At 39.1% G+C, this 24,869-nt stretch overlaps 2 protein-coding genes across 2 annotated transcripts in view; both read right to left on the bottom strand.

The window, feature by feature from the left end:
* pip5k1bb (phosphatidylinositol-4-phosphate 5-kinase, type I, beta b) overlaps positions 1-17,292 on the bottom strand; it is a 46,878-nt gene extending 29,586 nt beyond the window's left edge. Inside the window, exon 1 of the mRNA XM_084728986.1 lies at positions 17,064-17,292. The gene's annotated coding sequence lies outside the window, so the exon portion shown is untranslated. The remainder of the gene's footprint in view (positions 1-17,063) is intronic.
* Positions 17,293-19,523: 2,231 nt separating this feature from the next.
* On the bottom strand, positions 19,524-23,580 carry LOC146320654 (uncharacterized). Its single transcript, XM_084729189.1, has 7 exons — positions 23,564-23,580; positions 23,395-23,501; positions 23,256-23,315; positions 22,922-23,161; positions 20,953-20,982; positions 20,451-20,867; positions 19,524-20,369 (listed from the first exon to the last, which is right to left on the bottom strand). The coding sequence occupies exons 1-6, from the start codon at positions 23,578-23,580 to the stop codon at positions 20,722-20,724; spliced, it is 600 nt and encodes a 199-aa protein (XP_084585315.1). The 3' UTR covers positions 19,524-20,369; positions 20,451-20,721.
* Between the last annotated feature and the right edge of the window lie 1,289 nt (positions 23,581-24,869).

Here is a 24,869-nt window from a genome sequence, read left to right as displayed (position 1 = left end):
AAGAAGCAGAGCTGCAGACTGTGTGTGACTGAGGTGTAGCCCCGGGGCTGGAAGTGATCCGCTGGTGCTGCCCAGCTTACAGCATAACCGAGTACTCACTGAGCCACAAAACCACCAGTCTGTCTCATTTCCTCATGTGTTCTCCAATTTTACTGTACCACTCCCTGTCACCCTCTTTCCTTTCCTCCTTACTTTTCGCTAACTGTGCGTCAGCGTGCGTCTTCTGTGTGAGTGTAAAAAACAGAGACACAGACAAGGATGGAGGAGCAGAGGCTTAATAAAAAAAAAAAAAAAAAAATGGACTTCCTCTGATAAGCTCTGGCAAGCCTGCAGTCACCACTCCACCTGCATATAAATGCACCTGCAGGTCTCAGAGGCCCGACTATTGCACAATGTCTTTTTGCTACCATCAGCGCTTGCGGCACCGTGTCCTCCGGTCACCTGCTCTGTGACCAGGATTCACATCCCTATCAAATCAGAATCTATGTTCTGAGAAGTGTAAAAATAGTCTTCAAGAGAAGAATTAGATGCATGTTGACAAACACACACTGATTCAGATATTAAAAGAATGTAGCAGACACTCTTATCTCCAGACTGGGTCCTTATCTGTGCACCAGCTCTTCTGTTGCTATAAACACAGAGACAACAGCAATAGAGATACATTTTTAGCTGAAACCACACCTCTCAACTGCATGCTATGTGCCTTTGTTTGCCTTTATACATCATTTGTAGCATCTCTATCACCTTTAATCTAATATTCATACCTTTGTGCTCCCACACACACACTGAACACAAGCACATATGGTCATACAAAGCAAGTTAAAGGTGCAATATGTAAGAATTGGACACATCAAATTCATACGCCAAACATATCACCAGAGTGAACGCTAACTGCTGCTAACTGTAGCTGATGCTAGCTAGCCGTGCAGCTAGCTGCACAACGGCACAAAACACAAAACTGTTCCAGTTCAAGCACCGAATTCTGTACCGTTCTTGGCATTTCAACCAAAAACAAACTGGTTCAAAACCTGAATAGGTGGTACCCATCCTGGAACCAAAAAGTAGTAGGTTTTCATGCTATATTATACATGTCGTTGTGCATTGTGTAGCGCCCTCTGTTGATTACATCCTTGATTACAATGGTTCCACTAAAAACTGGCAAATGGTTCACTAAGTAGCACCCAGATTCCAAGGATCTTGAATGGAACCAGTTCAAAACCAGACATTACTTGATGGAAAGGGGCACCTTGTGAACACCGTACAGTGTGTTCACTGGGTGCCCTTTTCAAGGAATACCGAGGTAATTTGCACCAGCTGCAACCTGGACTTTGACTCCGAGGATGATGAAGGCGTGGTATTTTCAAGCAGGGACAAGAGGGGCGTGGAGTGGGAGAGGAGTGAGAGGGAGGTCGGTATCACAGAAGAGCTGGAATATTTTCACATCTAACTCAGAGTTGGTGATTAGTGGAATAGTGGAAAGATGAACTAAGACATTTTGGGTGAATTTTATTTATTTTGCTTCTGTTGAGTTTAAATAAAGTGTGATTTACAATAAAAAACAAGTCTTAATTCAGTAAGAGAGAAACTCAGATTCAGAAGGTGTACATTTTTATTTTTCTGTTTAATCCAGAAAAAAAATGTTTTTTTAAGGGTGACTTTGTAACATCGGTCCGGAGACTCTAGATTAAAAGTAGCCTCTCGGCTAACTCTGGCACAATTATGGTAATGTTTATTAATATGCACTGTCCCTGTTAAATAAAATAAAATAATAAATAAATACATAATGTGGAAACTCATATTTCTTCACATTCTACTGATGATATTAGTTAATTTTTGAATGTTTTACATTACATATTGCACCTTTAACTCATCCTGAATTAAAACATCATGTTTGTCACATGAATTTGTGTGACTGGAACTGAAGCAAAAGTCACCTGGGATGCTCTTTACAAAAGAAAATTCTGTCATCAATCATTAGAAATGAATCAGAATAACTCTCTTCCACACTGTGTAATGAGATGTTGATCCACCTGAGCCATTTCACTGTATGACTGTAGTTTGCTCTGAACCTGAGGAATGTTAATGAGCCTGCCGGCCTGTCTGGCTCTCTGTTCAGCCCTGGCCTGAGAGTCAGTGTTAAAAGGGATTGTTTGGACCTCTCTATCTCCCTCCCTCTCTCTCACCTGACCCCACAACCCAGCCGGTGCTCCAACAGACTCTTTCCAGAACAATCCATGCGAGGCCCACAGCTGCGGTGAACAACAGCAGGTCTGTTGTTCACCTCTCAACAAAAGAGAGGCAGACAGATGGTTGGACATGCGGATGAAAATGGATGGATGGATCATCCTAATCAGCCATGTCTTACCACTGTCAAACACTCCCTTTGCAAATATCACTGGTCATCAGGAGTATAACAAGAAAAAAAAGAGAGCCATGTACACTGTTATGCATATGTAAAATGATGCCGTGTAAGTCACAATTATATTACTCTGAGCTACAAATACAAAAATGCATCCCTGTCAAATCAAAGCCCCTGGCAGATAGTGGATGTTTTGTGGTCTGGATGAGGACCAAATGGGTAAACTGATACAACTGATCAATAAAAAAGAAAATCTGTACTTGAAATTCTGAACGTGAGTGAAAACCGTTCAGAGCTGGCCTGTGGAGAGGGGTTGTGGGTTGTTTGTTTGACTTTGTGAAAGTCAAGCAAGATCATACAGACTTCAAATGTCACTGTAAAACACTACTGCAGTACTATGCCTGTTCAGTCTAGAGCAGAGAAAAATGTCAATGGAATGGGGAAAAATACGCTCTGACTCAATTTCCATTTCATGCAGTTGTCAAGCTTGAATTACAGACACAAACAACCATAAAGTACACAGACAGGGCAACTGTCCAGTAAAAATGTAAAGACTAAACTGGTTCTTCCAGTGACTTGGTCTACAATGTACTTTATCTTTCCTACTTGTAAAGTACTTTGTGACTTCTGCTCTTAGAGTAAAAGGTGCTGTACAAATAAACGTCACTGACTTAGCTCTTCTCTCCGTCAGTCTCTCTGTTCCTAAACAACTCTCTTCCCGCTCGGCCAAACGCCCTTGTCAGAAACTCTACCACCCTTCAAACAAACACACGAGTGCAGATCAAACACTGGCTCTCATGCCATATCTCCTCCATGGTTTCAGGGATATTGCCAAGGGTGCCTGTGAGCCCCTGTGGAAGTCAAATAGCCACTCTTTAGCCAAGCAGTCCTGGCGAGGAAAATATGTTGCTGAGTGCAGACATGGGCCATCTGGTATGATGAAAATGTAGATGGCAAAGCATCTGAACTGTCAAAAAGTCTAAGTAGCTGTGGTAATAATGTTCCCTCACTGGTCTCACAAGGCAAGATAGATGGGAGGAATCAGTCATCAGTCATCCTACTCACCTCTTATAGAATATTATATGTGCAAAAAATCATCTCATTTATGTGTATACCACACCCCATCCTCAATCTATTAGTTTGTTTGCATTTTTTGGTGTTTTAAAAGGATAGTTCGTATGGAGTTTGGTTGGTTTGGAGTAAGGAATTTCGCTTTTATAACAGTAGTTTACCATCAGATGGCAAAGAAGTGAAAATACTGTAGATAAAGCATACACTTAGACTGATATAACTTTTTGTAGGTGGACCTTTTTAAGGAGCTAAAATAACTTTTGCTGGTGCGTCCGTAAGTAACAAATATTATTCTTTTTCTTTCTTCTTTTATGAATCAACTAAAGCACACCACCAGCAATGACCTGAAGACCAAGTTGAATCACAAATCTAAAAATATTTTTATAAAAGAGGCCCCCTTGTTCTTTCCAATATGTGACAAAAGTGCAGCATCAATTTCCCCGCTAGAGTGCAACCATTTTCAAGCCATCTGATAAGGGCTGAGAGGTATCCAAGGAGGCTACAGGACACAGATACTACATGTGGGTTCCTTTCTACTCTGGTTTGCTTCAGTCCCCAGATACTATTGGATTACTGCAGTAGATCGGAGACATAATGGAGAATCAATAGCGGGCCAGCAATGCAGAGCACTGAGGACTGGACTGCTGGGTTTTTCATGACCTTCACAATCCCTGACTGATATCTGGATTTGGATGGGTACAATCAAGAAGATGCACGCGGAGTCAGCTTAGCTCGGCCTGCAGGGGATCAGCCTCATCAACTTAACTGCTCTGATCCTCGACTACGGCTCACAAAAACTCAACCCAAGCAAAATTTCACTCAGACAACTTACTTATTTACTACTCAGTATTCCAGGGTGGTAGGCAACATGATTACTGAAAGAAAGTGTAAAATAAAAGATGAAATAAGAGACCAAATTTACCAAAAGAACTGTATGCTAAATGTATGTGGTGTATGGGGCAGTGGTCATTATCTTTCTGACACCTTGTGTAAACACTTCACTATTTGGTGTGTCAGTGTGGTTACATAATTGGCTTAGTTATCCCAACTGTGTAAAATAGTTGCTTCTGTGAAATGTGTCATGTTCTGTTATGAATCACGCAGCTGGGAAACGACATCTAATGTGCAGGCTCCCTTCAGGCTGATATGATCAGTCCTACAAATGACAATAACAAACAAATTATATTTAGTCTTTCGCCACCTCAAAAACATTCTGATTTATCCCTTGGCTGTTGTAGATATTTCAAGAATGACTGTGTTTTTGTCACAGTCACAGACAAACAGTGAGACGGGCAGAGGAACAGAAGATGCTTGGTGGGTGGCAGACAGAGTGAGGGGGATAGAGAATAGTTTAATACCGTCTTTGTGAGTCAAACAGAAATATCTGCTCATCAGTCTGAAAGACATAAGGACAGAAAACACACCCAATTCATGAGTGCTGCTCTGGGTCCACCCAATTCAAACAAACCACCTAAACAAAATTATAAAAAACACAAAGCAAACAGGCCGTAAAAGTGCACACAGTTTCACCACGTACACTTGCACACAAACACACAGCTTTTGTACGCCCTGTAAACATTAGCCACATGTCTTGTACTCATACCCTCTGTGTTTTTCTCTCCCTGGGGAGCCCCCACACCAAGTGAAGCTGTAAAACAGCAGGCAGGTTTTATTTTGGATGATTTTTGGTGCGTTCTGTTCCACATTTCACTCTATCCTCCAGAGGTGTGTTTGTTTTCATCATCCCTCTGAGGGACAAGCCGTGCTGCAGCTTCAGAGTCGTGTCTGCCTGCACTATGCAGCACTGCAGAGCTGGCAACGACGTGTGTGTGAGTGTGTACACTATATGTCTAAACAAGACCAAAAATCTGTAGCCACACTGGCAGCCCATATGGAGTTTTGACTGGTTGGATGAACCAACCAGCAACTTTTATTACTGAAGCAGTAATTTAGTCAAGCTTGACCAAATTAAAAGACTATGTTCTTGCCTAAATCAAAAGGCAATCCAAATATTTAGCATGTGATTCCAGTGTTTATTATGTATGGTACGCATGTTAACATGTGTACACTTAGCATGCGTGCTAATGTAGTGTAATAATTAATGCATGGCAGGAATGCTAACATCCTCTGTTTACTATGATACAGTGTTGGCATTGATCTCAGAGTAGGATGGTATTAGGCTTAAATAATATCTCAATATTTTTAGGCTATATTTATCTAGATATACACATTTTCTCTAAAATAACACACCATAAAATCTCAAATGGTGACATTCAACAATAGACATACTTGTCCCAAATGACATCAGGGCACTAAAAAAAGTCATGCATACTGGACAACATGTACACTGATACCAATATATACTGATAAGGCTGTGATAGACCAATATCAGGCAGATAATACTGTCTGACTGTTATATCTGTCTGGATCTAATCACAGTATTTTTGACCAAATACCTCTATCAATTATGCAGCAACATTGTTGGAAGACTATTGGTTCTTTCACAAACCATTAACACAATGAAGGTTTTGATAAATAATCATCAGTAAATATCGGTCAGTCGCCAGTAATGTGTATATTATGACAGTTAAAGAAAACTACATCACTTTACTGTAATGTAGCCTTAAAACACCAGTACTGTAGAGCTAGCCTGGCTAAAAATAGTGATGTATGTCTTAACAACTTAATGCTGCAGAGAGAAGCATAGCACAAATGCATCACTGATCCATCATCACAGTGCAGAGTGTACAGTGTGTGCTAAGCATAACATAAATCTGATTTCTTGTTTCAGTGTGATCAATGGTGTGTAAGAGATGGTGTGAGTTATACCAGTGGCGAGGCAACTATCACCAACTAGATAAATATTTTAACTATTGACAGTATTTGACCTTTAGGCAGTAGCAAATAAAGAGCAATAATAAGCGGGAGGGAAAGAAGGACTACACCTACAGCGCTATGACCTTTCAGATGTGACATGACCAGGAAAAATGAGCTCTACAATGGGAGGAGGGAACGAATCGGAAAGATGAGGAAGACAACAGGAGACAGATACAGAGATACAGAAGAAAAGGTGTGATAGTTTTAAATATTTAGATGGGCCCGTCCTTTGAGATTTCTGCACAACAAGACCACATGTCAAGTGTAAAGCAATTTTCCCAGCAGGACAAAAAAGGGAAAACAAGCACCGTAATAATGTAAAGTACACAATCCAACACAGAGCAAGAGATTGAATATTTTGTTTTCTGAGAAACCCAGGGACAGGACTCGGCCTGTATTTGTAATTCAGAGAGTGTCTCACTCTAGTTCCACTCTGCATGAGAAGTAGTGAGGAGGAGGTCACCCTCTGTGTCCAGAGAGTCACATGATTCAAGTGAAGGAATGGCTGGAGGGGTGGGGGGTCTCAGAGAGATGAGTATATGGAGAGAAAACAGAGACGGTGTTCTCTACAGACACACAGGCAGGGAGAGGCTGTCCTGATGAAGCGATACACTACTACACAACCACAACACTCTCTGAGACAAGGACTTATTACAGCAGCCTTATTATATTCAACCACCAGTGATATCTACACATGCTGGCCTCAGCTCCTAACGTCACATGATCATATAACACAAAGAGGAGAAGAAGAGAGAGACGTGGCCATCCCAGTCAAGCCCAGTTTAGTTTGACTCAGCCTTTCCCTGGAGTCCAAAGGTCCTCTTATTCTACTCCACGAGAATGACAGGCAGCTTTATTACCCATGTATTTCACCGCAGGCACAACTAACTGTTTATTATTCTTGGCAGTGGTCAGTTGTGGGGGTAAGAGGGGATTAGGGCACCCCGTCTTTATTGATTGGAGGTCAGAGGCTGCTGAAGAAAAAGAGGAGGAATTTTATGCTGTCGAACTTCTGCATTCTTCAAATATTTCCTCCAACTTGTTTGAATTTATCCACCCTCGTGGCATGTCTTCCTGTCTCACCCTCTCATTTCTTTGCACAAAATTTTTATTTACATTTAAACACCGTGAAATACACCATAAAAGTGTTGTATTGACACATAAAAACAAAAAAAAGCAACAAATAGTAAATAGGACTCGGGGTGGGGGTGTAATGTGCAGCAGCCTGTTCTCTCTCTCTCTCTCTGTCTGTCAGCCTCGTCTCCCTCCTCGCTCTGCCTGCTGCGCACCTGAGTGCAATCAGCACTCAGGTAGACAGAGGAAGAGGGGATAAGAGGGACAAGGAGTGCAGAGACGGGGACGCACATGGCATACAGAGGACAGCAGCACAGGTGGTGAGGAGACTTTTTCTTCCTCCCTTTTTTTTTTCTCTCACCAAGCATGTTTTTACCTCAATGCACATTTAGGTGCTGGGGTTTTGTTGTTTTAGTTTGTTGTGTTAGTTTGGGCTGGAGATTGCTGGTAGTTTAGTTACTCGTCTCTTTTGTTTACTTTAGGTTTAGTTTTTGCTTTAGGTAGTTTAGTGGGAGACGCTGGGAGCGACAGCCCACTGCATAGTCGGCCCAGCGTCTTCCCTCCTTTTGTTCTTATTTGCTGCGGCCTCCAGCCTCCTTTTGTTTCCTTTTAGTTTATGTTCATGTTCCTGTTCAGTACTTTGGGTTTATATAATAAAGCTTGTGGGTAAACTGTTACCTTTTTGGTGTGGCGTCCTCATTTATATGTTGCAGCCTCCTGCCCCTATTGAGCTCTGAGTTTCTTTTTGTATGGAGGCTGTAACAGGAACAAACAACTGTTTTCTTTGTCAATCATGTGGACTATTTTCTCGATCAATTGATCCAGTGTTCGGTCAACAAAATGTCAGAAAATGTTGAAAAATGAAGTTGGTGCCTCCCAAAGCCCAAGAAGATGTCCCCAAATGTCCCGCCCCATTCACAACTCAAAGACTGTCAGCCCACTGTCACAGAGGACCAGTTAACATACACATTCAAGAAGCTGGAATCAGAAAACCTGAATCTTTCTGAAAAAACAAACAAAAATATCATGGAAAAAAGCTGCAATAAAAAAGTATTTTAATTGCAACAGATGCAAAACCTCCTAAGTATTTAAAAGAAAAATAGTCATTCATGATCATCTTTTAAATGTAAATCCTTCACATAAGTGATGAAGGGCCTCCATATATTCTCAAATATGTGCTGTTTAGCCTTTGACATATAAACCTCACATTTTGTCATCTCTCCTTTCCACCCTCTCACTCTAGCACCCCTAGGTCCCCTAAGTGGGCCTCTGTAAGCCTCGTCATTAGCAGGCCAGGAAAGTGGTGGAGGAGCGTGGGGGCCTCAGCAGGGCCAAAACAACAACAACAACATCAACAACAACAAAAACCGCCACAACCTCTGAATTATCTGAATTCCTCCAGGAATGCCAACCTATCACTCTGGCTGCAGCCTTCCAACCAACCAATCATTACACAAAGGAGCACAATTACGAGCCAATTACCGCTGCAGGCCTGCTTTGGCAGATTTTGCTGCAGGGCCGTGGGAGGGGGTCTCCCTTTTGGAGGTCATTAAGATCAAAGTGATAGTACTGGGAAATTCTACATCCAGATTCCCCTGCTGCAAAGTAACTGAAGGGCATTTTTAACAGACCGTGACACTAGCATTTGTTGACAGTCTTCCTAAGATTAACACGTCTCTGTGCATGAATTTATGAAGTCAGTGTAGCAGAAACGTAGCTTCAACCGACAAATATGCATCAGGTCACATCATCAAAAAGTGCATAAGGTGATGTGACATGTTTGTATCAATACTCTTAAAAGCATTCCAGTGATTTCATTTCAAACAATTTCATGGAGAATTAGACCACAGTGGCAGGGATTAACAATAACAACAGTATATAGAAATAGACAATCTCCCTGATAGTCTTGTTTGCTAACATGATAAAGTGCCCTCTAGGGTGTCTTTCCAGTGGGCAGAATATGGTGAAATGCCCTCTAGAGTAGTCATTCTCAAAGACTGGGTCGTGACCCAGAGGTGGGTCACAGGAGATTGTATTTGGGTTGCCAAATAAATTTAAGATTTATATCTGCACTACACTGTTTATAAAGCATTTAAAATGTGTATATTGTTTTACTGAAGAGAGGAGAAAATATGATCCAGTTAGCTCAACCTAAATGCACTTATTTTGTCTCATTTATCAAGTAGGCTAAAATGTATTGTACTGTTTTCCTGGTGAGAGGAAATAAAAAACAATGAGCTGGCCTGTTAACTCAGCCTAAAGGCATTTATTTCTCATTCATAACATGTCTAACATGAGTATATTTTCAAACACATCAAGACAATATAAGGTGATACGGAAATTGCAGTAAATATGGTCAGGAATGTTCATTTATGCACAAATTAACTCAAACTATCTCTCCCTGAGGCTATCGTGATGTACTTTATCAGGTTTTGTCTAAGGGCACCCTAGAGGGCACTTTATCAACTTGTCTTGGACAATGGGCGACTCGAAAACAGTTTTTAAAAATGACAACCCATTGTGACCCACCTCATGACTTTCAGCACCCTGGTGCCCCACCACATACTGGTGCTCTTTTTATTTTTTTTGGCCCCTGCCCCTCAGACAGCCTGAGTACACCACTGCCCTGATGACATCATCAGGGTTATTTTTCCCAGACTTGAGATAGATTCTCCATAACCATAGAAGATATTGCACAAATGTTTTCAGTTTGTACTGTCTCTGACTAATAAATCAATCATCATGTGCAAAATCAACAGAGTGCCCTTTTATTTATTCACTTTCAGCATGAGCAAATCTGAAAACATTAATAGTTTATAATAGCTATATGATACTCATTTGTAGGGAGGAGGACTCTATGTCTACCACAAAGGCTGAGCTACCATACAAGCCTTTTTAGGATTTATAATTAAAAGAACTTACATGCTTTATTTCACCTATCTCTCAAACTGTTTTAAGCTTTTTTCATTGTTGATTTTAATTTTAAATCTTCCAATGGGAATCACCAATTTTGTTATGTCATTTTATGAACTTGAACTTATTACATTGTACTTCTGAATCATTTAATGAAAAAATAAGAAGGTGATATAGTTGCTCCATTGATGTGAATTTTACATTGTCGAAGATGAACATTGATCACAGTACGGATAATAAAAGACAGTCGATCATGAAGTCCTGGTGGCTATCAGTAGTATGTGGTATGTGCTGACATGAGTGCAGCCTGGCTGATGAATGAGGACAATAAAACAGATAACAGCGAGTGAGCAGCCCACGCTGAGCTTAGGTAGAGGTGCAACACAACTGAACAGAGGTGTGGAGGCTGAACCTCGTCCGATCAATAGAACATGTGGGTCAAACTGCCCACTGACCTGTGTTGGTTTTATGCTACGCAGCACCATCTTATTCAGCAGTGCTCTGATTCATACCGCTGGCCATGGACAAAGTGCCTCGGATACTTTGTTTAAAATATTTTGAGGAGGCTTGGCGAATTGATTCAAATAGTCAGATTATTTGTTAGTCTGTTGACAGTAAATTCCAATTTTGATGAGCAATGAATCATTTTATTTATCTGGTACAAACACCAAACGTGCTAGCTAAACACACAGTAGCCTATGTTAGTAATGCCACTAGTGGTCTCTCAATCAGAACAATAACAAAAGACAGTGTTTGGTGATGTTGTCAAGTAGCGTGGGATCATGGTTGTTGTTGTATCCATTGTTAAACAGAAAGTATAGTAAACAGCAATTAATAAAAGAGCAATAGAAACAATAGCAAAACAGAGGGGGTAAAGGGGAATGACGCCATTGATAGACAAACAAATGAAAAGCACTGCTTTATTTCTCTGGGTTTGAACATTGCTGGAAAAAAATAGGATAATGTAAGTACATAGCTCAACAAAACTTATAACATAGGTCTAGTCATTTTTAGACATTTTAATGTGGAAATGTTATCTGACTGATAATTCAATACAGCCAGTATATCAGCATACTCCAGCCTATCCCAGACTTATTAGTATATGTATGTGTTGGCCAGTGAGTAACAACACAGTGAACCAATATTATTTCAGCAAAAAAGGTGTCAAACTCAAGGCTGTGGGCCAGATCTGGCCCAGCACCTCATTTTATGTGGCCTGCATGCACTTGTTAAGAATATAATTTGTGTAATGATGCATTACAAAAGCATAGTGTCCATAAACTACATGTCCCAGACTACTATTTTGTTATCCACAGACTGAAGCTGCTGTAGCATCTCAGTATCATATAGACTACCACCATATCAGTAGAGTTGCAGTGACACTCTAGCCTTGAAAAAAATCTTTTTGGAACAAAATTAAATTTTGCTTTTGAAATCTTGCTTGTAGGCTACACAAAGTGAAACATTTCTTGTTTATTTGACAATATTGCTTAATAACATAATTCTTGAAAATAAACTGTATAATACATGTACACTTGACTGCTTTCAGAGCTAGTCGTTAATTATTAAGTTATTACTAAAACCGATGATAATCATATATAGAGGCAGTTCTTTAATATGATAAAAATGAGATAGATTTATATAGTCTTAACATTTACAACCAATGATATCAGTACCTATGATTTTCACAATCATAATAAAGAGTTGCTCACTTTTTTATTTGATTAGTCTGAAATAATTAGTTTTTGGCTGCTGGTTTGACATTTGATGAGCTTAGTGACTGATTTAGAAATTGAACAGTATGAGATTAATCAATTGAAAAAAGTAATCATTAGTTGCAACCCCTGAAGACCAGTCATACAGGGAAAAGGCAGAGCAACATAACACAACTATCAGTAACTGCAAACCTGAGAGTGAACAACTGCAACAGGTTCAATGAAATCACAGTAAACTAACAATAACGATAACTACAATAACTTCAATAAAACCCACAATGCTTTTATATGCTGATTTCAAGCTATATCTTCTTATTATTTCAGCTTCTCCCCATTAGGGGTCACCACACCAGATCATCTGTCCACACGGCATGAGAATCTGATTTTATGATCTGCATATTTGATTTGGTATAGGCTTTTTACGCCAGATGCCCTTCCTGACGCACCCCTCACCATTTTATCCAGGCTTTGAAACGGCAATTAGGAATATACTCGCCTGTGCGTTCAGTGCCCAAAGACACTTCAATATGTGGACAGGATGAGTTGGACAACAAACCACCAACCCTGTGGACAGTAGACCCTTTCAAGCTACATGGACACAAAACAAAAATAAAATTAAATCTCATCCTACAATCAAATGCACTCGCTCTGCTGCTTCACTGAAAATAAAGTAAAGGGATCTGGTTAAAGGCAGCAATGGATGTTAATGGTTAATAATGAATCATTTAAATGGTTTAAAAAATAATTTGTGTTTTTTCTGTGCCATTTGCCAGGTTTGCCTGGTTTGGTTTGGTCTGCCCTGTACTAGCGGAGACATCTGTTGAGTAAGGACAAGCAGACCAGAGCAGAAGATTGTTTTATTATCCTGTCCGTTTAAATTGTTTGTGCTTTGTAAAATTAATGCAGTAAATCCCAAACTTTTTCTGGCATGCACCCCTTTAGAGGCTGAAAAAAGTCCATGCCCCCACCCCACAATTATTATTATCAATCACTAACAATAACTGGGGAAGCAACTAAAAAAAATGGATTCAATTTTAATTTTAGGGAAATAAGGGTCAGCATGATAACATAAGCAAACTCTTGTTGGCTTATTTCCTTTACATGAGTCATATTCATGCAATATGAATGGATATGCCTTCAAACTGAGTAAAAGACATGTTTTTTATATCTTGATTATTGATTGTTCATGTGGGTTTTAATCAGTTAAGGAAACTGCACAACATTTGCAACCCTTGTCGCTACAACTGTAAAGAATGACATAGTGCTGAATTGCCTGAGATGAAAATCTCTTATGAGAAATCAAACACTCTTGTCATGCTTTCATCTCATTGCATCTGGGACGTGGCACATTAGCACTTCGACCGAGAATATAACACAGAAGACGTGAGTGAGAGCGAATCCTCTGAGAGAAGAATTAGAGTGGGCGTAGGAGGAAGAGAGGTCACACTAAACACACACAAACATTACAAGGTGCCGGATTTCATTATCACAACACAGTGAGGCATCTTTTATCACAGCATCTTGAATGTAACCAGACCCAACATGGGGCCACACCCCTGTGTGCGGACACAAGGCACATGGGCCAGTCAGACCATTATCTAGAATGACAGAGGGAGCTCAAAGCACTGACTTATGTAACTGTCTTAATGAGCCTCATATGCCTGTTATTTTGGTCCTATCACAACTGGGATCCCATGGTGCAGTATGAGCACAGTACACAGAGTGATCTTTGACCCCAAATCACAAGACTGGACTAAAAACTCTATAGCTGTTAATTGCTGTGCTACTGTTCAAAGGAAGCTCATATAGCAGGAAGAAGATATGCTAATGTTGGCTTAAAAAGGAGGCCCTCGGCTTTAAATCAGTGTTATTAATTATTGTCCGACTTGGGAAGTAATGGATTACATGTAATGGGATTACGTAATTAGGATACAAAAAAAAGGTAACTGTAGTCTATTCAGTTTCAGTCACAATACTGTCATCATCCAAGGACCTGACATTTAATTTAAAGAGGCATTTACAGGTAGAACCAATAGCTACGATAGCTACACAGACCAACTGCTTACATTAGCTACACTGAACAACCGCTAATGTTAGCGACACAGAACAACTACTAATGTTAGCTAAACAGACCAACCGCTAATGATAGCTACGCAGACCAACTGCTTACATTAGCTTCACTGAACAACCGCTAATGTTAGCGACACAGAACAACTACTAATGATAGCTAAACAGAACAACCGCTAATGATAGCTACACAGACAACTGCTTACGTTAGCTATGCTGAGTGTGAATAGAATATGGAACAAAGTACATATAAATGCACAAAACTGTGCTATTAATCTAAATGTGCATTTGCATGTAACAAAGGAAAGAGCAGTTGGACAAACAATTAATAAACATTACAACAAACATAAAGCATATTAGGCTAAATAATCTCACCGTATTTGGTAGTGAGGTAAAGGTAACAAAAAGAAATCTAGTCATATTACTTTAATATCCTTATAATTGGATTAGGTAACTGACAACATTGTAGTAATTGTCACTGAATACAGCTTTAGAGTAAACCTCCCAAACCTTGATTAAGGCTTACGGTTACAGTCGTTATCACTATTTAATCACTAATTTAAGAGGGAATCTGATTCACCACAGCAAAATCTCCAGAGGAGCTGAGAATAAATATGATTTGTGTTGACAAGTTTTTGGCTCTGCAGTGATGTGGCATTTCTGCAGCTACTCAGATGGAAAATATTACATAATGTGCAGATGCTGCTCACTCTGACAAGCAACATATCAGCGCAAGGGCAGCAGGCAGCACAGCACAGGCAGGCAGGAGCTCAGGTGTTAGTCCCAAGGAGAAAGTGGGGGGATTTGCATGAGCTGTTTTCCCTTTCAAACATCCTCTGCGGCAAGCTGGCCAACCTGGCCAGAGCCGGACCAATTCCACTGCCTCCCAGTCAAATGAGGACCAAGCAGGAAGTTTATGGATGAAACCACAGGCTCATAGTCCTGTGTAACACCTTGTCGTTGTCCTGAAGCAATCAATTTGATTTGCATGATTATTCATTTTCTCCAGTCATTACTATCAGTCACACTATAATCCAGCTATGTAATATTGTAATATTTCAAGGAACAGTCACAAGATATTTTACCATAAGTTGCCTTATTAGTCACCTTGCAAAGCAAAAGTTCACAGGGTAAAATCAGACCCAGGACATGATCAATACACCTCATTTCTGAAGGGAAATATTACTCAGACAAGTTTCTCAATACTGTATCTCACAACAGACATCATAGCATGCCCACACATTTCAACTTTCATTATGACAAAGTAAAACTCTCAGCTCAATAATTAAACTGCCACTGAATTAGGGTTGAGCAATATGACTTCCAATTATATCACAATATTTTTAGGCTCTGCAGCAATATATGATAAATATCAATACAATACAAAGATATCTAAAATCTAATATCTAAAATCTAAAGTCTTACATCACATTATCGATATAATATTGATATATTGCCCAGCTCTACACTGAATGATAACCAGCAAGTCTCCTCGGGAAGCTCTCAATCTTCCAGCACAGCATCCAAGATAACCAGTTATCTCTGTTTTTTCTTTGGACCGGTGAAGCTATTTTGCAGCCTGGCTGCCAATTTCCAGGAGGAGAAATGTAGCACTTCACTGTAAAGAGCAGTGATAATGTGATAGGTTCAGAGGCACCCGCCAGTAAATGAAAGGCTGGTATAGTGAAGCTTCAAATAATGTACACAGATAGGCTAATCTATTTAAAATACAGTGCATGTTATGCTAAAGGGATTCAGCAGCTGTTTACTGCACACATGTGGTAGTTTCTCAGTGACTTGGCTCAGAAAAGGATTAGACTGAGCCAGTTTTTGACAGGTGTTAACATGTGATATCTAGACATGAAGAGATCATAACATTAGAATTATTCCACTGAACCAGCGACTTTCTTCCTCTGTCACCTAATGCAGTGGCTCTGCAGGGGTCCTTGAGGGGGCCCCAGGGGGTCCCGAGCAAAAGGAAGAATCATTTATTTTCACTGTATTTCCATCCAGAAGCAAGTCAATGACAAACTGTGTGTATGACTATTCGGTCATGGGTTTTTATACATCTGTACTGATTTAAGAAACAAGGGAATTAGCACCACTGTAATCTGTATAAACACTGTAATTACTGCCTTAATGTTACAACTAAACCAACTGTAGTCCAGGTGCTTTATAAGTAATGATTATATACAAAATAAAAAGATTCTTAACATTAGAATCTCAACTTAAAGCTCAACTACGAACTGAACAGCAACAGATATGAGACAAAATTAGAATTGTTGCTCAAAGCACCACAGCTGTATTAAAATGACAGAGGAAAAAAAAACACTTTCTGTAATAAGACATCTAAAATCAGAAATCCTATCAGATGAGGGACCCTGGGACAAAATCTAACAAGGGTCCGTGGTCTAATTTGTGTCAGTGTAGGTGTTCTTGTCGGGAAAATGTTTGAGAACCTTAATGTGTTACACAACCTAAATCATGTTTGCCTCATTTCCCATCAAAGTACACAGACTTCCAGTTTTTCACTAATAGGACAAGACAGAGTTGCAGACACATAAACAGCAAACTTCCTTGTTAAAATGAAACAGCAGCAGACAGTACATGTTGGTACAGCAAACAGTGGTGACTTTACTGCAGCTACACTTTACAAGTGTTTTTTTTACACTTCAGAAAGAGACATCTCCTCAAACTCAATTTCAATTTATTTAACACCTTCGCCTATGTTTTGTCATTTAAATCATGAGGAATTAAGAAAACCTTATGATCTCCTGACACCTTTGTATCCGCGCAGAAACAGCTGAAGCGCACCTGCGGTTTTTCACCTGTCGCAACTGGAAGCTGACACTTTGAACCATGATGTATGGACGGAAATCATCTGTGTCAGCAGAGATAACCTCAAATCTATATATTTTCACCCAATAAATAAATCTCAACGATATATATATATAGTGTTAGACACATCAAATTGACAGAAACCTTACCAGCCAATCGTCTTCTTCTGAGTGGTCGTGTAGAAATAATGTTTTCCTCCTCAGATTGGCTGCTGCAGTCCTCACAGAGAGAAAGCCCTTTTCCTCAAGCAGTCGATCCCCCAGTAGATTTATACAGACGGTTCAGAGAAATGTGTGCAGTGTGTATTTCCACTACGGGATCACTGTGTACAACTGAAGTGTCAACCCTCCAACTGAGAGCAGCAAGAAGCCCCGTGTGTCTCTGTGTCCCTGCCCTGCCTCTTTACATACAACCATGTCATTCAGTGCACCACTGGACACAGAGCGACTCAAACATGCCCTCTGCAGGACAAAAGACCAGTTTATTCAGCAACAGCAAAAGAATATTCGACTTCATTACCTAAAATTAGTGTGACAGTAATATTTCTGTTATATCTGTCGATTGAGTGTAGCTTAAAAATCATTTAAACTTGAAATTCACCTTAATTCCTGGCTGCATGCATACAAGAGTTTTGGCATCACTGTGATCATGATATACACTAAATTGTAGTGGAGGCTTGTACAATAATAAAATAAAAGTTTTCTTTTTTGGATTTTGGAACCTCTCTCAGTTTTCTTATTTTTTGTCTCCTTGTCTATGTTCAAAGGTTAAAGGTTGTTTAAAGGTAAGGTAACTTAAGATGTGTCACTTTTACAGGTTAACCCAGCAACATCTTTTAACCTGCTTCAAAATTTGGCTTGCTAACAAAAAACAGTTACTGGCACACTAAATACTTTTTTTTCATTAACAACATGCACACACAGTACACATACAGTTGCTATTGCTGTAAATTTCAGGCAGGACAATAAGGACTGAGGTGACGTGAGGTATTGAATCAGGACTTGGAAGCTTCAGTCCGATCAAATAGTGGCATTTCAATAAATGTGGTATTGAAAAAGAAACTTCACACTTTTGACAAATTTATTACAATTTATAATCATTAACAGTACAATAAAAGCAGAATTAACACTTTAAAAGGAGAAAATTAAATAATAATAAAAAAAAAATAAAAAAAACTAGGGGGGTTGATGACCATGACCTTTTTCAGCAAATCAACTGGTGTATCAACAGATGGTCTTTTTCTATAATTGACGGTGACCAAAGAGTAAGTGAGTTTCTGTTCTAGTTGAACTAATCAAGAAAAAAAAATATATATATATAAAAAAAACATTTTAGAGAACTTACCCTCCTGTATTTTATAATGAGAAGAAAAACCAAACGTTAGGGATCTAAATAAACATTTCTATACAAACATATAATATGTTACATGAAAAATTCTTCTCCAATAGTTTGAAAAAAGAGGACAGCTCTGGAATATCAGTGTATGTCAGTGATGCCAGCAAAAGCCCACAACATTTGCGTGAAGCATTTATGCTGTGTTCCTCACAGAAATAAACCAATCACAGTCATGCTCTCAACTAGGATTGATGTAAAAGCTGAAATACATCATCCAGATGTGCTCTGTAACAGGTGCAAGCAAGCTCTCCTTCTTTCATTCAAACAAAGCTCGGTAATAGTGGTGGCAGGAAAAAACAAAATTAAATCTCATGTTATTATAATTAGAAAAAGAGAAATAATTCCAGGTAGGCTTTTAATGTTGGATTATTTTCTTTGGGGTGAAAAATGCCACATAATGTATATACTGCCCCTTTGTCCAACACTGCTCCTCTCAGTTCTTCTGGGTTTTGTATCTCTTTCGGGGGTTCAGTCACAGTGAGGGCGCTGAAACACATTCATATAAAACATGAGGACATGTTGGTAAAACAGACCTTTTTCCACAGCTGCTGTTTTAACATCAAATGGGGATGGTTACAACAAGTGCCACTTCTCAAAGCAGTAACATGCTTAAGTGATGGTACTCATGGTGCACATGCTCAGTTAGACCATCTCTCCACCAGGATGAGAGACAACACATTCAACATCTGCTGCTGCATTTCTTGAGAGAAAAAACTTTTGGAAGTAATTTTTCATGATCTGTATTTTGGTCATGCTGTCACGACTTTTTGTATGAATTAATCTAAATTTACTGAGTTTGAATCATTGTTTTCATACCTTAGCATGTCTCAAGGTCATTGTGTCTTGCTTGCACATGGTGTTTTGTCATTACTAATAGCTAAGCTAAGCTTACCTAAGCCAAGCCAAGCGGCCATATCAAAATAGACCATACAACAGTATTTTTGCAACATAAACTAGTCATTATTGCAGTTTTGTGCAATGCATACTTGTTAAATAGGAGGTTGTTGCATTGCAAATTGTTCCAGTCTTCATGCTGAACAGATTTAGTTGGTCTAGTCCAAATACTCTCTGAGAAACACAAATTCAATCAAGAGAGACTAAGAGTAAAAGAAAATGTTTTATTGGCACATGCATGAGATATGAAACATGAACAGTCTTTGGCGATTAAACCCCACATTGAGCTGAAACAATAAGCACATATATAAATGGGGGTGATGAAGCTGTAGTGAATAGAACCCCCCGCGGTCTAGACACTGGTGGTGGTGATGAGGTGCAAAGCAGAGACTGGTGAGGTGAGTGGCTCCAGACTCATGCTGCCTGGACCTGAAGACTGGAGGAGAGGGCGCTGGGGAGGATCGAGGTGAACATCTTGTGGCTCCGGACTCCTGCTGCCTGGACCTGAAGGCTGGAGGAGAGGGCGCTGAGGAGGATCGAGGTGAACATCTTCTGCTACCTGGGTCCGATGACTGGAGGAGAGAGGGGTGGAGGAGGGTCGCGCGACTGACTGAATCACATCTGATGGAGCAAAGACAGAGGCAATTTAAAGTTTGGCAGCAGCAAACTGACTGGCTACCGCGACCGTGGCAAAATCTGATTGGATAGTAAAGATGAAGGTGAACGCCGACAAACAGCTGATTAGAGGGAATAGGAGGAGAGAGACGGAGTAAAGGAAATTTATGAATGAAGGCAGCGTAATAGGTCTTCCTGATTGAACTTATGCTGAGCTTCATTAGTGTTCCACCATCCCCAGTCTCCCCTACTAATTAAGGGCCTGTTGCAGGTCAAACAGAGTCAGAGTGGTGCTGTTGTGCATGTTGGCTCAAATGCTCTGTTACACTACATGGAATGGGACCTAAATCATTATCACTGGTAAAACATGTTTACCCTACTAGTTCATATCAATATGGCTGCCATGAAAAAGATCTATAGCTAAACATATGAATAAAGGAACTTTGCATATAGCAATAATATATTTTGTTTACCTGATGTTGCTTTGTTTCGTCTCTTGTTCCAAAACCACAGATATAATCCTATAAGTAGTAGTAGTAGTAGTACACCACCTATGGAATCAAGAGATGGAGATCTAATATAATTGTACCAAAACACAGTAAATGCAAAACATCATAAAATGTTGATCTCACCTGGTTGTCAGTATTTGAAAGACAAACATTGCAGTCCTGAGCGAAAGCAGGAAGACAAAGGTTGACAGTAAAAGCAAAATGAGTTAGTAGCAAAAAGCATTATTTTATTGACTTGTTCTCTGTTTACAATCTTAAATTCTGAATTAACTGAAGCTGTCAAATAATCGTTGTGGCATAAAACATATGAGGTAGCAAGAGAAGGAAATACTCAAGTAAAGCACAAGCAGCTGCAATGTGTACTGAAGTACAGTACTTGAGTAAATGTACTTAGTTACATTCCACCACTGCTTAACCCAAAGCAAAAGAAACAAGGCAGGAGCAGACAAAGTATCAGATTTACTGGTGTTGCAAACTTACAGACTCCTACAACGATGTATCCTATGTGGTCGTCTGCAGTGACTGGTGATGATGCGGTAGCTAGATGAAAGATTCTTCTAGTTAATAGTTAAATCACAACAATGAGCAGAATGATATAAAATGTATATCTGCAGGAAAAGCTTACCATTGATAAAAGCACAAATGTTGCTGTGGTCTAGAAGAGATAAGTGATAGGTGTTATAGCATGTTATTAAATAGAATAAAATCAGAAAAAATATTTTAACTGTATACAGTGTGACTATTTAAGGAAATGTGCTGGGTTTGTCATCAGTATAAACATTTCAGTCGATCCACAGTATATAATGAACAGAACTATTTCAATGTGAATAAATATTCTAGTCTAGTCTAGAATCTAACAATAATTCAGTCAGAAAAAAATTAACAACAGAGAGATTCAATGGCTAAAATGAAATGGGTGTTGAATTAAAATTGTTAAGAAAACAGTGCCCTAGGCTGGATGAGTCAGAGTCCTAACAAGCCAATGCAGAGTGAGCTGAGGACCGCAGCAGAATATGTGCACTGACTTGTAGAGAATAAAGTGACATAAAGTTAAGTCTGTGCTGCATTTTAGTCAATTCGACTCAGTTATTATGTGCTAACATTTACACAATTGCTTATTTCCAGTGTTTCCAGATTATTTTAGTTGAAGATATTCTACAAAATTACTGCCACTAAAAACAAGTTAACATGTTCTGTAATGAGGAAGAATAGGAAGGATGTTGTCAGTTTCTTTAAAAAATATACTGCAAAGACAGATTCATTTAGATAAATAAAATAAAGTAGACCAATATAATATGAAATGGAAAAAGATTTGTCCTAGTTAAGAGTGGGACCACATAAAACTAAATATCCTATGCTCTAGGTGTCATTTATAAATATTTCAGTTTCTACTTTTATTGGTACAGTAAATCTAATCATTTAAATTACTGAAGGGGTTCTTTCAACTTTATTTTACACGTTTCTTCTATTTTTATCTAATTGTCTGTATTTTCATTTATTTCATTTATTTACTTACTATTATCGTAACGTCTTCATATTGTTGTAAATGGTATGTGCATTATTTGCCTATATTAAAAAAAAACAACTTTCTACTTTGGCATTATGGCACTTCAGCATCACTCCCAGTGAAATAGAGAACTGTATGCCTGGACCTGATTGATTTGATTTGGCCTCTCTGTCTTACCAACAGTGTATACATCATCTTAACATTGTTAATCAGCTTCACATGGCAGACAGTGAACAAAAACCTGGACACACAGAATCCTCATCTGAGTCAGAGTACAAAGGTAGATGTTTGGTTTTTTGAAACTTTGGGTTAATAAGGGCTTACGCAGGTCTCTAAAGACAATTTACACATAAAAAAAAATCAAAAACAAAAACCCATCAGAACAGGGATGCTAACATGCATGTAAATCACTAAATCTGTGTTGTTTTCAGGACCATCACAGGAAAATGTTTTAGCAATGTTGTGAAGGGTTGCAAGAGCATCACTATGCATAATACACTGAGGGCTTTGTAGCTGGCGCTGATGACGGCATTGTTTGCATGTTGCCATGACAACATCAGAAGCCCCTCTTTGAGGTTAAATAGTTTCTCATGCTGTTATAGAATATTTTATTTGCTGTCATTTGGGATAGATTAAGAGCTTGAGTTATTATTATGTTGTCTCCTTGAATATACAATGTCAAATGTATTTTCTTTGTGAATCACGTGACAATGACCCGGAAGTTTAGCAGGAGAAAAAGGCCGGGCAAAAAACAAAAAAAAAGAGACTAAAAATGCCGAGCATGGACAGCGGACGTTTACGCTCTCTCCCTTGATCCTACAGCTGGTCTACCAGGTGAACACGGTAATTATTATGATAAATGACCCTGTTTTTAATGCTGTGTTACTCGGGTTTGTAGGGAAATGAGACAGAATGTATGTTTGTTATTATTTTGAGGTTTGTGCTTGAAACTATTTTCTGTTTATTTCTAGTTTTCACGGTGTTCCATGATACATCTTCACAAATAAATGTGCGTATGGACATCAGTACGAAGAGTGGACTCTTATGACCAGTGTAGAAACAGGCTTTAGAAAATAAAAGTAAATACCTGTACATTTATCCGCGTCAATATGGCCATCATTCCCTTCAAACTCACAGGATCCTTCTCCATCAATGCAAATGAATGCGTGACCATCATGCTGGCAGACAGTATTGGGTGGTGGAAGGCCTGTGCAATCTGTAATGCGAGTGCCGTCAAAGAGTAACTTATCGTTGCAAAATATGTTGGTCACGCTTGAGGCACATCCTGGAGTCGTGCAGAAAAACAGACGCACAGGCCTGTTTCCACCTGTAACATCAAACAGTAACAATACAGCTATGAAATATCTTGTGCAAACCTTCTTGAAAAATCATGATAATGGTGTAAACAAGAGAAAACGCACCTTGACTTGATGATGTGACTGGAAAGCACTGAACAAACAGCAGCAGAAAGATGGTCACCACTGTCAAAATAAAAATCAAATTAAATCTAAGGCACAGGACACAGTTTACTTTAAAGGTGGTAAATTGTCAGAAGCCTACCATTCATCTCAGAGATCAGCGCTGAGAAGGCTTTGTAGATCAAAAAACACAATCCTGCCACTTTCCACTGTTGCTCACTGGGACACATGTTGTTCCCCCCACACTTCCTGTAAGAAATATATTTTCCTATCAGAAACTTAACTTTACAGGATTCCTCATTTTTCTCTACCCTGACACCTCTACCATTACCACTCAGTCAGAACTCAGAATCACTCTTTTCTTTCTTCATCTTTTTGACCTTTGTTAGCTAAATCACACAGCACACCACTTCCTGCTCCTGCTGATACACCTTTCTTATTGAATCAGACACTGAATTTTGTATGAGACTTCACTATACAACTTTCACATGGGCAAAATGCTTAAGATCTGCATGTCTATTAGTTAGAAAAGGGGTACTATTTACTGTAACTGTGGTGAATGTGTCTATTTCAATTACTGTAGAAAATAATATCTTATGTTTTACTGCATGTGGAAATATACTCACTCTATAAGTTACAGCAGTGCAATATTTTCTCCAGTCATGAAGCTTATAATTCTCAGTTTTTGTTAAAAAAAAAAAAAAAAAAAAAGGATGGATGCAAGGATGCAAACATAGTTGCAGTACCAGTAATCTATTTCATTACACAGAGAGGTGTTCTTTTGCACACCCTCACTGAAATTAATGGGTTGGACAAAATAATATAATATAATAATTATAAGATAGGCCTTTCAGTAAGCCCTTTAATGTAATTCAACAGCAGGACAAACTGCATCCTACTAAAGACCATGCGTGTATAAAATCCACTGCTAGCGGAGCGCAGCCACCCTACTCTGCCTAACAGACTTAGTGCGCACGCAGTTCATTACCCTCACTCGACTTCTCAGTTCTGTCATCTTTGTTTGTTGCAACAGTGTGCGTTGGTGACAATGTAAATTATCACAGATGACATAATTCATGGCGCTAAGTTAGCTAAAATAGCTAATACTGCAGTCTGTAGATTAATAATAATTAGCAGGCTATTACCTTATAAGGAGCTCCTCTGGGGCAACGAGCAGAGTTGAATCCTGTTTATATGCTACTAATTGTTATCTTTATGTTACGGCCTGATTATTTAATGTCCCGTGCTTCCTAACTTGATGTAGCCGGCATCACTGTCATACTGCTGTGAATAGCGTAAACTTTAACTACCCGGTCACGTGACCTACAATTTGTTGAAGTCAGTGCATGTTAAAGTTTATTTATGTGCATGTCCTGACCCCTTGTGGTTGTAGTTCGGTAAAGTTAATAACTTCATTTATATAATATATAATATAATATTTTATATCAAACCAAGAGTTGTAGTATGATCAGCAGCATCCAGTTGATGGCTGCAGTGATTTTGGTGACACTACAGTACATAAAAGAGAAGTTATTAAATATTATTAATAATAAAATTTCTTAAAATTATGAAAAAATGTTTTTAATATCAAACCAAGTGTTGTAGTATGATCAGCAG

The sequence above is a fragment of the Lutjanus erythropterus genome, chromosome 10, assembly GCF_056507025.1.
Source record: "Lutjanus erythropterus isolate fLutEry1 chromosome 10, fLutEry1.hap2, whole genome shotgun sequence".
NCBI lineage: Eukaryota > Metazoa > Chordata > Actinopteri > Lutjaniformes > Lutjanidae > Lutjanus > Lutjanus erythropterus.
Note: the sequence above shows the minus strand (reverse complement) of the source record. Positions and strands in the feature narration are given on the sequence as shown.

Excerpts from the sequence above, each read along its gene's own strand:
- LOC146320654 (XM_084729189.1), bottom strand. Across the intron at positions 23,162-23,255 it reads AGTCACATCATCAAGTCAAG|GTGGAAACAGGCCTGTGCGT; the intron begins GTGCGTTTTCTC and ends TTGATGTTACAG. Across the intron at positions 20,983-22,921 it reads TGACGCGGATAAATGTACAG|ACCACAGCAACATTTGTGCT; the intron begins GTATTTACTTTT and ends TATCTCTTCTAG.